Raw genomic sequence first — 14,800 nt, forward strand, 5'->3', positions numbered from 1 at the left:
CACTCCTTTCAGCCATGTGTATATGTAAATAAAAATCGTGGCTTTGATACCCTATATAGGCAAAATTCTGCTGGGATTTTAACGTCTGTGACCGATCAATGACATAACAATATATATTGTAACTTTCTGGACTTCTACATTCCATAGGCTACTCTAAATTTTTTTTATTATGAACATAATGTCCCTAAATTCTAAGGTTTTATGTAAATAAAGTAAAGAATACATTCAAAATAGACAAGACTTAGACGCATCTGTTGGCTTAATAATAAAACTGTATTATCTCATCATCAACAGCATTATAAGGCAAATAATAGCAGGTTTAGTTGGCGCCAACTCTTTTAGGATTTTATGAGTTTTCACCATTTGAGGGCCAAAGATTCATAAAATACTTATGGAGCTCTAACCTAGACTACTAAGAATAAAGGATACGATGGCTTCACCATAAGGGGATATTGTCTTTCATGGCAAAATTCGGACATAATAAGCTGTTGAAAAATCACTCTAAAAATTATTTCGATGAAAACAGTAAACTAAGTGGGTATAGGTCAATTTACAAAAAGTTTGTACTTAGATCCATTCCATTTGTTCGTTATTCGATCTAAAATCTGCAAATCCTATACAAATTGACTAGGTAAGTATTTCATTTTAAGGAAAACGTACCGCATGCTTTTACAGGCAATTTGAAAACGTGTTCGTTTTTTCACAAATCAATCGATTCGATCATTCCTAATGATTTATATCAAAGAAGCCGCTTAAGTATCCGATCGTTAAAATCTGATATAAAAGCTAGGATTTTAGTAATTTTCTATAAACCTGTCTTACTAGATTATAGTTTATGATGATCCAAACTAAATTATAAATAATCTTAATTGTAAATGTGTGAGTCCTTTTCATTGTTACAATAAATATACATGAGTATATTCAGTATATTGACAAAGAGAGGAAAACCATTTGTACTTATTAACATTGCAATCTAATGCTTGCAGCATCACATTATTTGTTAGTTTATAACTAACTTCACATTTGAAGTAATAATATTATTTTTGGCTTCATATCCCTATAAAAACTTATTTTAACTTCTTAACTTTGAATCTTTCTAAATATTGTTAGGAAAAGGCTGGGCAGGTGTCTTAATAACTTTGGTAGACTCGATTCAGATACTTTATCTCACGGAAGCGGGTAAGCCATAGGTACTGGTGTGTTCATAATTTTGTACATAGACAATGCAGAATATTGGGCGCACTCTACTTTATGCACACAAAGATAAAATGCAAAGTGCATGTATAAATTTACACACAGGAGTAGCTAACCAGCTTTCGTGAAAAAAAAAAAAAAACATCTGTAAAATGGTGATTATTTTACAGATTACTTAACAGTTACTAAATATAGTGACATTAACTGTCAAAAACTTTAATAATGTTACAACATTCTGCATTTTATTGCAATAATTGACGTCAATATTGATCTATAAAGATAAGATAAAGATAATTTACTGTATAAATTAACAAACTGAAGTTGAAAGGTTCTTCTAATCTACCTCTACAGACAGACATGTGTTGCTGGGGAGTTTGTTGCGCCACTTCTTCCCAGCAAAAACACATAGGAAGTGGTGAAGGGTGAGCGTGTTTGACGTTCAAAAAGTGCCGTTTTGCAGCCCAAGTTTAAATAAATTGTTTTTGAATTGTAACTATTATAAATTAAACTTACCTCTTCTTCTAAGACGACTGGGAACTGCGCAGGAGTGAGCGGTTTCACTGCTACATCTTCTAAAGCTGATTTTCGCCTGAAATTCAAATAATATTATAAATTGTAAGTAAAACCTATGAGTATTATAAAAACTTAAGTTTGTTTGTTTGTTCCTGTATCAAGAAAGAAGTACCTACTGAATGGATTATGATTTAGTTTGTTTGTAATACAGCTTACTCATCAGAATATTGGCAAATTATCCGGGACTGGTTAGTAGTTCCCTATTCTTAATGAAACTAGAATTCTTTACACCTAATAATTTTTATTTAATATAATATTTTTTAGACAATTTTTATTCTTAGGTAAATAAAATATATTCAAATTAAAAAGCTTTACTTACACACAAAAGTCACGAATAAAAAATGACACCCAGTAAAGTATAAGAACCGATTTAAAGCATAACTCCATTATTATGAGAGTTATTACTTTTGACTGACTTGTTACAAATCGTTTTTGCTTCTGAATACGTGAGGTCAATGATCTCGCCAGGGTGATTGCACCTAATATTATATACATTATAATTTAAAGTAAGTTTTTGCAGCGAAAAGAGAGTATAATCAGTAGATATAATTATTTGTGTTGCACCTAGTTCTTTTTTAAGTTATTCTTATGTTGTACACATAATATTGTAACTAGCTTTAAACTCAACTCACTCATTTCAACATTATATATAGAATGCAAATAAATATACACATTATTCAAGGAATAACATTGAATAAGACAGGAAATAGGCTACTGTTTACCCAGGTGTAGGATGTAATTATCTCATAAAACTAATAGAACCGTGGAGAACAGTTAATGACAAATTGAATCCAACATGTTTTTTTAAACTTTATACTATCTAAATTCAAAGTATTGATCCAAAAATAAATCACCCAAACTTTACTGTTACTGTTACAGTCTTTTTATCGTCCCACTGCTGGGCACAGGCCTCCTCTCACACGGAGAAGGATTGAGCATTAATCACCACGCTTGCTCAATGCGGGTTGGTGATTTCAGACTATATAGTCCAGGTTTCCTCAAGATGTTCTCCTTCAACCAAGCAACTTTACTTTACTTCTATTTATTTAATTAGACGGCCATAAGTTTGATGGAGGCCTACAGTTATAAAACCAGGCACATATGCCCCGTACAGCTAAGGGATGAAGATAAATAGAGCTATCAAGTGGCAACACTCGGGGTAGTAGCCCCTATTGGGCGCGCTAATGAATACCAATCGCTTTGTTGACGTGTGATGTAGAAGTGCTGGATATGGCAGAGAAGATGACGGAAATATTTTACTGTATTTATAAAAATAATAATTAAATGTTGCTTGTATTTATAAAAATAATAATTAAATGCTTCTATTAAAAAAAATATCTTGTGTTTGAAATTAAAATTATCTGAACATAATGACAATATTATCATGCAGTTTGTTCGAAGCAATAAAACTCTATGCCGATGTATTCAAAAGTTAGACGATAAATTAAAGATGTCTAATTAAATTCTTAAATATGCGAATATATATAAAGACTAGCACTTGTGTTACTTACGATGCACGCCCATTTTGTTTTCAAAACTTCACTAATTACAAATAGTTTTTACTCAAAAATTTTACAAATTGACAGAAATCTGCACCCAATCTTGCAAAAGTACGCTTGAGGTGGTCACAAGTCACATCCAGCTTACTATATTCATGGTGAAGGCAGTTAGGACATCCTTTGTCAGTTTAATGTGGCCCACACTACATACTATGGTGGTTTGTATGTCTGCATGTAACATCGTCTTATATCTCCTGATAATGTATTGACTGCTGTATATGTCGTTCAATTGAGTAAAGATCTGAAATTATAGAACCTATTTCCAACAATTTTGGATATGTATTTCCAATGTATTATGTAACTGTATGTATCAGTTGTGTTACACAAGGTAATAAATATGTTCCTTGCTTACCGTGGGGCTAACCGACCTTGTATGAAAGATGTCCAGATTTTATTATTAGTTTAAATGTTTGTAAATGCAAAGAAAAACTACTTCTACGACGAAAGGAGCTAAAACTTGTTTCGTAATTGATATTTGTAGAAAGTCGGTTTGATTTTCCTTATTTTGAATCTGACCTATTCCAAGAAAAAATAACACGATGATGATGAGATAATTATTTTTGTTTCATAAATAGTACAGTATACACATTAGTGTAATCATTAGTTCTATATTTATATTCATTACGTCGAACTACTAATACGTATTATGATAATGTATGAATCATAAAAATAATACTTATTCTCATTCATGCAAATAATTCAAAAGAAAAAAAAAACACACAAAGAAACAAAGCAAAAGATAATATTAAAATTTATTTTGGAAGAAGTCTACAAGGATTGTTCTTATGATGCTTTACAATATAAATCACCATTCAATTTTCAACTCTAATCCTACCACTAAAGTACCTTACCCTTTAAAACCGGCTGGATGCCTTACCTCACCATTCAAATTCAGACTCTAATCCTACCAACTAAAGTCTACAATCCTTCCACATAATCAGAATGCCTGATCTCATTCCATTTTAGACTCTAGCCCTACAACTTAGAGTCTAAAACTCTTCAAAACAAGCTGGATGGCTTACCTCAGCAGTATTATCTTGAAGACAGGTCCCACCAGCCCCTTGATGATGGCAGACGCGTTGAGGTGACACCTTCCGTGGAGTACTATGCCGTTCACCTGGAACAACGTGGTGATCAGTCATGGTGGAAGATCGGTAAGAAAATACTTATATTTATAAGTATAGGGCCTTTTTCACCAGTTTACTGTGAATATCTAACTTGAAAATGTATAGTAAACAGAATATAATAGAATATAGAAAGTTGACGTTTATGAGGTTGGTGAACCCACAGCGGAGGAGTCATTTGCCGATTTTCCACAAAAACAAAAAAAGCGTGGTTTAACTGAACAATAAGAATAACAAGATAACTGGCAGCAAAATACTAACAACTAGTGGAATTTTTACAATATCCAATAATAATTCGAAATTAATGTTTAACACAAATGAATGTATTTTGTACCCTTTGAGGGCCCTGAACTCTGAAATTTCCTGATCCCAGCTGTGAACATCACGTGATCAGATACATGATAATAATTTGTATATCGCGTGATATATTAATGTAGGTAATCTTTATGTAAACCTCGTACATTTGAATACTCATACATTTACTAACTTTGTTTACATTGCAAATTTTATTTGAGTATGCATTAAATATACGTTTACATTGAATATTTCTATTACATGCTAATTACTGTTTGACATCCGGTTATAGGTGAATAAGTAGTTTGTTTATTTTAACAGCAAACCACGTTTCCATTCATTAAAGACCTCTTAGTTACAACCGCTTGACTTTGATTCACCGATGTAAAGGTTATAATCGCTCTGTGCATTTAGAAAATTAATTATGTTTTTCAGGCCAATTCAGAACGAATTCTACGCGGGCGAAGCCGCGGGCGGAAGTTAGTCTGAAATACAGGACCCCGAGACTCCATGCGGCATCTAACAACCAGACCAACGAGACAACTAAATAACCGAATAAACAAAGCCCCCTACTTGAAAATTCGTAGCAATACGAATACGTTGTGAAATGTAACATTTGCTATTACAAAGTGTAAGGCGCTCCCCGTCAGCTATCGTATAACTGTTCAGCCAGTTGTTTATCTAATTATACTCCCGTAGTTTTGCCTTTTACCTAGTTTCCGAAATTGTGTTATTCATTTAGTTTTGAGTTATGTGCGATAGGGTAAGTTACATTAGTTGATAAATAGATAACAACAATTTATAGATAGAAACAGGCAGTACCTAATGTTTTGTAGCATTTTTTTCTCTGTTTAAGGAAGATTTACTATCTTAGCCTGACAGCTTAGTTTGTTATAGGACCCCAGAAAAGAGCCTTTTTCAAAATTTCCAATACGATTATAATTCTCGCCCAACTTAGTGTCGTCTAGCCATAGCCCTTGCATTTCTCCTACAACTCATAATGGGTACCTAAAAATGGTTTCCGCTCAGCTACTCATTCAATGCTAAGATTGGCACGAACTATACCTATGTGCATGCAATTAAGTACCTACCTATTCCTGTAAGTATATTATGTAGTAGTAATATGAGTGTGTAAGTAGTCCTATTCAACCAGACTACTTCTTACACACTCATATTATGTAAAGCTAATATTTATCCCACATTCAAAGTCCAGTAAAAATCTATTCATAAAATAATTTCCAATTTTCCGTGCGAAGGTTTTCAAAGAATAGTTTATGAAGGTATGCGCGATAACCCTTTGGATAACACTAGTGTGTCGTGAGGTCCTTCCAACTGTGATATTGCAGTAACGAAGTGACCCTTATGTAGGTAGACCAGGTACCTTCATATTTTACATGTTCTAACGATTTTAGGTAACTTGTGCCTATTAGATGTATAAGGAAGCGTGTGATAAGGTAGAATATTTCTGAAACAATATTGATACGACTACTACTACTTTAACTAGTTTAAGATCAAAATTGTAAAATTGGTGTACCTAATAAAGAATATCTAGGTATCTATCTATCTATCTATGCCTTTGACCTGTAGTTAAATATGATTGTCTTTTAACCGACTTCGAAAAAGGAAGAGTTTATCAATGACATTCTTATTAAAGCATGGTGAAGCCTTGTGTATTCCTGAGAGCCAATTTCATGAAAAAAATAAATGATTCGAGTTAGCATTGACAGCGCTTCATAGACTTAGGATACCGGTAATTTGCATTACCGAAAATTTTAAAAATACAAGCTTTCTGTGAAGAGCTACTTTCTAGGATAAATCACTACTGTTTTACCCATTACTTATTTTGGTCTTACATTATCCAATTATTATCTCAATCTAGACTCTGGACTACTATCTTCATGAAAATTATCACCTATTTCATTTATAATCAATTTCATCCACAACTTTCTCCCTCATTGAGTCCGTCCAAACAAACTCAAAGAAACAAGTGAACCCGCATGAGGAAACAGTACAAATTAGTTCGAACGGCGCTAATGTTTCAATCGAATCAACACGTTGCTGTGAATAGTTCGCCTCTTGTTGCGGCTTGGAAAGTGGCCATAGTAATGAGCGGAGCGGACGCGGGAGCGGGGTAGAAGAATTTTTTGCGTGCATACTGACGAAATCTTTGACCAGATGAAGTGTGAACGAACAAAAACTTTTACTTCAAATATCACTGCTTGATATGATAAGCTTTTCTTAACTTTTGGATGAAGGGAATCTCCAATTTCAAGTATAAAATGAACAGTCAACTAAATAACAGGCATCCATATTCATCATCTCTTTCATTGTTGCAACAAAGAAGCTGTTTTTAGCCGTCTCACCCGCGTCTCAGGGGAAATTCTTTCTATACCCAGAACCTATGTAACCTGGGGAAAGTGTAGCTTCCCAACAGCGAAAAAAAAATTCAGTTCAGTGCAATGGTATCGGAGCCTTCACAACCTTTACACTCCGTTCCTCTTTATTATACTAGTCAGATCCATCGAATCTCCAATAAAAACACCAACTTTCTTACTTTCAAGTTTACCCGCCCCGCTACCATCCCCGCTCATCTCAGACCACTGTTACCGCTGGCTGTCTGCCAGTACCGCACACGGAACAAGCGGAGCCGCTAATTTATGTAAACACATCAACAAGCGTGTACTCCATCATGATACATCTTATACCTAATTGTTCACAAGCATTCAGCTATGGACTTGTCTTGTTAGAAGAAAATAGAATGTTAGATCTTTGTTAGCAGAAAATAGTAACTATAGTATAAGCTAGTAGAAAAAATACGTAAGAAAATGATTACACTGTAACTTTGTATTCACATACATTAGTCTCTGCTAGAACACATAGGTACGTTTTTAGCATACGACTGAACTAAGTAAGTATTTACTTTGCAATTTTATGTTGGACTTTAGGTTACTGATCGCGTGTCCTTACAGAATCCAAAAAATAACGTTTAGAGAAACCGTATTTCAGAATCTTTAAGTTTTCCATAACCTTTGATGAAGTTGCTGAATTACTATTTAACGAGAACGAATCGGTGGAAATGGATGATCACCTAACAAACCAGTAGAACTACAACAAGCGTATATTACTAACCCATCCTGCCTATAAAATCATGATTATATACACAGTACTAGCACTAGGTTTAAGGTATCAAGACGTACCCACATTTTAGCTATCGAATTCACCGATCAAGAAAATTTGAAGTCTTTCCATATTCCCTGCAATATATCGTCAAGATAAATGGTTGAAACAAGATGTTGGCCGCTCTCCAACACAATATGTAAAACATTGCGACAAGCGTATGACACGATCATTTGTTTTCTCCGTATTTTGACTACAACATGAGTTATTATACCTACACTTTGTCAAAGAGGAACTTTGCTATTTTAGTCTAAATTGGGAAAGTTGCCACGGTGCCTCTGGAAGAGGTAATCGACAGACACGTTTTAGAGCTCCGTACTCAAAAGCCAAAACAAGAGCCTATAACAAAAAGAGAAACAAACAATAAATACTGAAGACTAGAATAAAATAAATGTTTTAAGGATCTTTACTTGCGGTTTCATGGATAATGGTTTCGGATCCGGCTTTTAGGTACATACATAGTTGAGGAGAACTGCCTCGTTGGTCTAGCTGTCGCAAGTGCGGCTGCTGAGCACGAGGTCTCGGGTTCGATTCCCGAGTCGGGCCGAAATCGCTTTGTGGGTTTTAGAAGACTTTCACAAAGCAGCCCGGAGCCTGGAAGCTGGTGATTGATACACCCGTGCATCGGAGAGCACGTAAATGTCGGTCCTGCGCCTGATCTCTGACCGGTCGTGTCGGATTGCCGTCCCATCGGGTTATGAGAGTGAAGGAATAGTGAGTGCACCTGTGTCTGCGCAAATGCTCGTGCACTTTAATATGTCCTGCGTAGTTGGCTAATCTCTTTACATGAGAACAGCCGCCGTAGCCGATAATCGGCTAGGAGGACATCAGTTGAGGAGAGCATGACACAAACTGGTACTCAAGCCATAAAAAGCTGTTTTTACAAACTCCATAATACCCAGGTACGAAGGCCACCGAAAGCACTGAAAGCCTTCATAAAGTCTTTCAGGTTCTATATATTTACTAAGGATTACCTTTCAACATCCAAAACAAGGTAAACTCGTGATATTATTACAGGTGTTATCCTAGCCTAGTCCTCTCATTTGTTCAAATATGAATATCGCTGGTGTTTCACAAAGTTAAACCTACGGAGTAACGACAGATAAGTGGAGATGACCTTGTGCCGGTAGGTCAAACGTTTTCGTCTAGGTCAAATTCGTACGGTGGGCATGATCAAAATGATCAGTTACGAGTGAACTGCAACGATTTATGGTACTACAAAACAGGGCTGGGTCCAAAGAAGCCGTACAAGGGTGAAAACAGTAATGTTTCCCGTCCCCCGCGCACCAGTATTTTGGCGCGCTTCTTTCTCAGGCGATTTTCCGATATGGCACCTCCGCTAGTCATTTTGTTCTCCATGGTTAAACCTCAGCAAATTGTACAAATTCTATTGATCTGGTTCAGTTACGTGCTTTGAATGTGTGAAACTTTGAATATATCAAATTACAGGTCCTATGGATTTTGGTTTAGACCGTCACTTTAAATTTCGTTGTAGCCAGGGATTTAGGAGCTCGATTCTAAATCACGTATACGGCCAGTACCTTCTCATTTAAGATACCCTTATAAACATTTAGTAAGGACATCATTATGATATCAACCTATTACCAGTAAACGCCAACCATCCAAAAACCTCAGTAAAGAATATTCGTTTCTTTAGCACAAAACACGAAGATCTACACGAAAACATTTTGAGTAATGTAATCCCGGATTCTGTAACACAAAGTATGCAAAATAAACCTAAAAACAATAACCACGAAAATGGAGCTCTGTTTAACCCCCGAAAGATTCCTAGGACGGGTAGTAAAGACCTCGGTAACATTGGAACAAAACGAAATAAACACAACGACCCGGTGATTCACTGCAGAGAACAATAAATAACAACTCTGTGTATACAACTAGCTTCTTCACGCGGCTTCACTTGTGTGTTGAGAACTACTGCAGCTGGATAGAAATGTTCTTTGCAGTAGAAATATTATCTGTTTGATTGATACCTACTTTAATACAGTATACGTATTCCACTGAGAAGCCGTTAGGCAGATTTGAGAAAACTGACACTAGGGCTTGTTAGGTGATTAAACCTAGAGTTCACTGGATAAGAAGAAGAATATGGAAAGATACAAAATCCTGATAGACAACGTTCCTATTTAGATATTTGCAATATTTGAAAGATTAGAGCATGAAATTTAACACATTGCAAATGGTGAGAAGGATTCAGATGTTTGGTAAAGACATAGGTAAGTATGGATTGTGTTTAGATGTAGAAGTACCAGTACACGTGACAAGAGTAAAACTACAGAAAACATCTATATCATATTTTCCTATATATTTTGAGCCAATATAAAGTATATTATAGAACAGTCTTCATCCAGATCGTAGCTATAACACAATGTTCCCGCGGCAGCCATTTTATATGTCTCACAATGTTTGCTCTGTATTTTCTCAGCTCAAATCGCTGTCATTTATTCATCGGCTAACTCAGAGCAATATTTTTATCTACCTACAGTTTTCTGCCTCCAGTTTTTTCTTTAAGTTGAGGTCTTATAAAAAGAGATAAGCTCATGTCAAAATGGCTCGATAAATCTTTGGAAGTTTAGGTCCAAAATTATGCTGAAGCTGACTTTATTTATAGGGGAGTTGGGTCACCTAAAGAGGCATCATTGACTAAACTATTTCTCCATGTTTCAATTTCAGGACATTAGCCTTGTTTTTGTAAGATACATGCCCAAACTTTCCAGTATTACATATTCAAATATTGCCAAGTTTACAAGCTGCAGCCGAAACTGACACCACAAGGCTGTTCTTTCAAAAATAACACTTCTGCACATACCACTTCACTCTTATTGCTCTTCAAAACATATAAAAGTATTAAACTGCATGGAACAACCTCTGTGCTCAAAAAGTGACAATGTTTACACACAAAAAATACTACTCTACCTAGTCTAAAAAACTTTATCAAAAGAATGAAACCGTCTTCAATAAAATACCTAAAACCTTCTCCCAAATCAGACAAACATCATGCTGGAAACCGCATCAAACGTGACGTAATCACGCCCCTATGACGGACCTACGACATATAATACGTACAGGTCAAACTAAAGGTTATGGCACATTATAGCGGCACCGCAACAGCACGGCTCCACACCAGCATTTAAGTTCTCATTCAATTTAGAGCATTAAATCGTGTATATTATAATATATTTCGTAATGTCAATATGAAAAAGCCAACGGCGAGCAGTCAGCGTGCTTGCCGCTTCCACACAACTCGACTCGCCGCCCGCGTGCTGCAAGCGAGCGGACCTCATGCGTACAGCGCGCCGACGGCGTGCTAATTGCGCGCCGACTCCGAGCCGGCAGTGAAACAACGTCATTACGTCGTGTTCAATCATAACATCAATCATAATCGTCTTAAAATAATATTGAGTTTGCGGTGACAGCAAGCTTACACCTCGCGGCAGGCGCGCCGACGGCGAGCGGACAGCGCGTGGTTGGCGCGCTGGCAGCTAGCCGTAGTCTTAATTCGAGGCGACGCCGTGCTGCAGCCGTGCTGTTGCGGTGCTGCTATAATATGCCACAAGCTTAAGAAGTCCCTTTTTTAAGCCGGCTAAAAACTATCTTTAAATCTCACCTCCAAAATCTCATCCCCAACTTTGACCGGCGGGCTGGCCTTAGCCGCGGCCCCTGCCGGGTGCAGCCCACAGACGAACACAGCCATCCTGCTCCTGTCTCGATGACCAGCCAGGCTGAGCCCCAGCCCCCCTCGGGGGGACCGCTCCAGCCGGACTGATACCACCGTGTCTCCGAGACCTGCATACTTCTTGCGGATTTTATCTGAAAAGAGGGGGATTTGTTGTAAAAAAAATGAAGAAAATATGACGTTTTGTCATGTAGGGTGGATGATCATGGTGGTAATGCTGGTGGTATTTATTTAAGATTTTGGAACATATTTATCTAAAAGTATTAATAGGTTTCAAATTTTGTAAGGATTATCTGGATCTCCTTATTCGGCTTAAAAATGATGACTCCGAAATTCGAGATAGATTTTTCATCATACATACGTTACAGTTCATATCAGTCTTATAATCGCAACAAACAGTAAATTAAACATTAGAATATTATGATGTTACGCAAAAAATATATACATATTTTAGAGCCTTCGTCACGTGATAACTACCGCTTTATTCAGACTTACCCACGAGACCAATATCTAGCAGAAGGCTATTTCATTAGGAAAAGGCTAGTCAAATAATGACGTCAATTCTTCTAGCCCAAACAATACCAAGCTAAAGCAGTAAACGTTATAATTTCCCAGTAGACCAGACACGAGGAATCAGAGATAGGCATAAAGTAGTGTGGCAAACGAATCTTTAAGGCGACGTTGTACAATCTTTTAAGATTTTTTAAACGTAAAAAAAAAAACATTTTGTACAAAACAAAATTAACTGAGTTTTTTTACAGAAAGTTCAATAAATAAATACGCGCATGTTAATGAAAATAATTTTCACGACTAAAAAAAATCGAGAACATGACATTAAAAAGCAGTTTCGTTCACTTTTTATTTTTTAAACAAAAAAAATACTCAAAATACGGCCAGTTAAGTAAAGAACCAGTATAAACACAGCCTTAACCAGTAACACAATAAAGTATGAGACAACGCTGAACATCGACAGAAATCGTGTTACTAGCCCCGGGCTATGATAACTCAACAAAATAGAAGAATGCTGTAATTCGGTTACTGTTCAGCTTTTGTTATGGGAATCGAATGTGTGATGTTTTGTTCATAACTCTTTATAAGATTTTATAAACATAGCAGACCTTTAGTTTTGGCAAAAGAACCTAAGAAAATCGGTAACGATTTAGTATTTTTTTTTCCTAAAAAAGATTCAGAAAAAACACACAAAACCTATGAATAAATATAATTTCATTTATTACTGTATAAATTTTATAAATGCAAAAATTACACAAACTTAAAAAGGACAGGTTTCTTTTCATTTTGGTGCAGAGAGTAGTGTAGTAGAAATGCGAGTACAACATAATACAAGAAAATAACATTATAGATATCTCCACAATTCCACTGACACAAAATAAAGTATCAAAAAAAAAACATTTTAAACAGAACCCTAAAAAACTCAACGGAAGACATATCTCCAACAATTTTTCTCACACTAAACGTTCAGCTCAATTGAAGTCGTTGGCATGTCAAATCGCGGCAGCATTTCATTGTCGGGAAGTCGGCGACGGTGTAAGTCGGTGACTTTAAATCCGCTGTCACTTATACAGCGAGCGACAATTGGCAGGGTAAGGACATCGTGTCTTTGTTCTGAAGGCTTTCGACTGGAAAACTTTATAGGGAACGTTTTGGAGTGTTTTTTCAAAAGGTTTGTTAAATGCGTATGATGGTTGAGCTTCTAATCTGACAGTTTAAGTTACATTTGCAGGGGTTGTCAAAAATTCTTGAATCTTGTGTACCGTTTTAAATGTGAATGTGTGTATTCAGTAACTTAGTACTAAGTAAAAAATGTTAACGCAAAGTTGTTTCTTGATATTATAATCCCTTTATTTTGACTTCACACTACTGAATTTTCAGAATTAACGAAACTGAAATCTACTAATTTTCGCATTAGGTACATTACAAATCATAAAATCATTTTGCTATAAGGAATAATACTTGTAAGAATCACTTTTCATTTTACATTGAATATTTTTATTTTACAAATGCTTCCTTAAATCTTTGATAAATAGAGAATACGGAACCTTTCTTTCCCTCATCATTGTTCTACAAAATCAAGTGAGACCTCTAGCAAAAAATCTCACCCATGACACAATATTCTCGCTGTCTCCCCTCGTACGATATATCAAGGATATCGGCCGTTATCGACGCATAAACTCAATTTGTTAGGGGGGGGGGGGAGGTGAGGGTCGCGGTAATGGATGGAGAGCATCAAGACTTACAAAGGTTAAAGAGTATTTGCTGAAGGTAGGTCGGAGCGTTGCTGGGTTTTATCATAAGGTGAATTGAAAAGTGAGTGTTTTTAATTTATTTTTAAAGAATAATATGTTGATATGTGTTTATAGTTGGTTAGGCAATATTTTGAGGATATAGGAAGGACCATTTGGTTTAGCCATGATGCAAGTATAGTAAAGTAATAATGCTACACACACCAACATGCTTTTTTATATAGAAATGCCACTCCCGGGCCAAAAGTAAATATTCTCAGAGTGAACCACTAGACCACTAAGATTACTTTCCACTATTACTTAAGAGAATATACCTGATAGATATAATTGACATGGAATAGGAGCTATATGATACGAGGGTACCTCGAGTGCGGAGTGAAGGGCTGTTATCAGTGCAAACGCTATTACATTGCGGCCACTAGATGTAGGGCGACCCTGCTGTACAGGTAGAAGGCAGAAGTCTCACTCTGTGTTGTATTTGTAATGGACCTGAATGGAAATTAACTTTGGAAGAAGAAAATAAGGAGGATGTTTGGGTATAGTGATTAAACTAGTCGAAAGAAACATTGTTACTCTTTAATTTTGGAATTTAAGTTTGAATATAATGGGGTCCTTTTTAAACATGAAAAGTTAAAGCAACTTCATTTTTTTTTAAATAAAATCAGATTGATTTGCCTTGATAAATAAATCATTTCACATCTCCGTATCAAGCATTTTATAATCTTGTTAAACAATAAACATACTTTATAATAACATGCATCTCTTTAGTTGCACTTTTGCCATAACTCTACAGTGTGAACCAGAAAACTTAGGACTGGGGCACACTTGACCCGGCCATCGTCGACTAACAAAGCAGTGACATTGAACACATTCACAGTGTGAACTCGCCTTTCTTATAATATAATGCAATACTTGTGAACTACA

General features: G+C 36.0%; 1 protein-coding gene and 1 long non-coding RNA gene across 2 annotated transcripts in view; one reads left to right on the forward strand and one right to left on the reverse strand.

Moving 5' to 3' along the window:
- LOC124642299 overlaps positions 1-14,800 on the reverse strand; it is a 169,673-nt gene that overhangs the window by 22,124 nt on the left and 132,749 nt on the right. The window contains exons 25-27 of the mRNA XM_047180665.1: positions 11,547-11,749; positions 4,349-4,443; positions 1,708-1,783 (exon numbers count right to left, since the gene is read on the reverse strand). Coding sequence (XP_047036621.1) covers positions 1,708-1,783; positions 4,349-4,443; positions 11,547-11,749 — 374 coding nt within the window. The remainder of the gene's footprint in view (positions 1-1,707; positions 1,784-4,348; positions 4,444-11,546; positions 11,750-14,800) is intronic.
- On the forward strand, positions 1,578-6,303 carry LOC124642300. The gene is made up of 4 exons (XR_006985747.1): positions 1,578-1,616; positions 1,721-1,809; positions 4,370-4,480; positions 5,180-6,303. It is a non-coding gene; the product is annotated as an uncharacterized LOC124642300 (long non-coding RNA).

Source organism: Helicoverpa zea, chromosome 24 (genome assembly GCF_022581195.2).
Source record: "Helicoverpa zea isolate HzStark_Cry1AcR chromosome 24, ilHelZeax1.1, whole genome shotgun sequence".
Taxonomy (NCBI): Eukaryota; Metazoa; Arthropoda; class Insecta; order Lepidoptera; family Noctuidae; genus Helicoverpa; species Helicoverpa zea.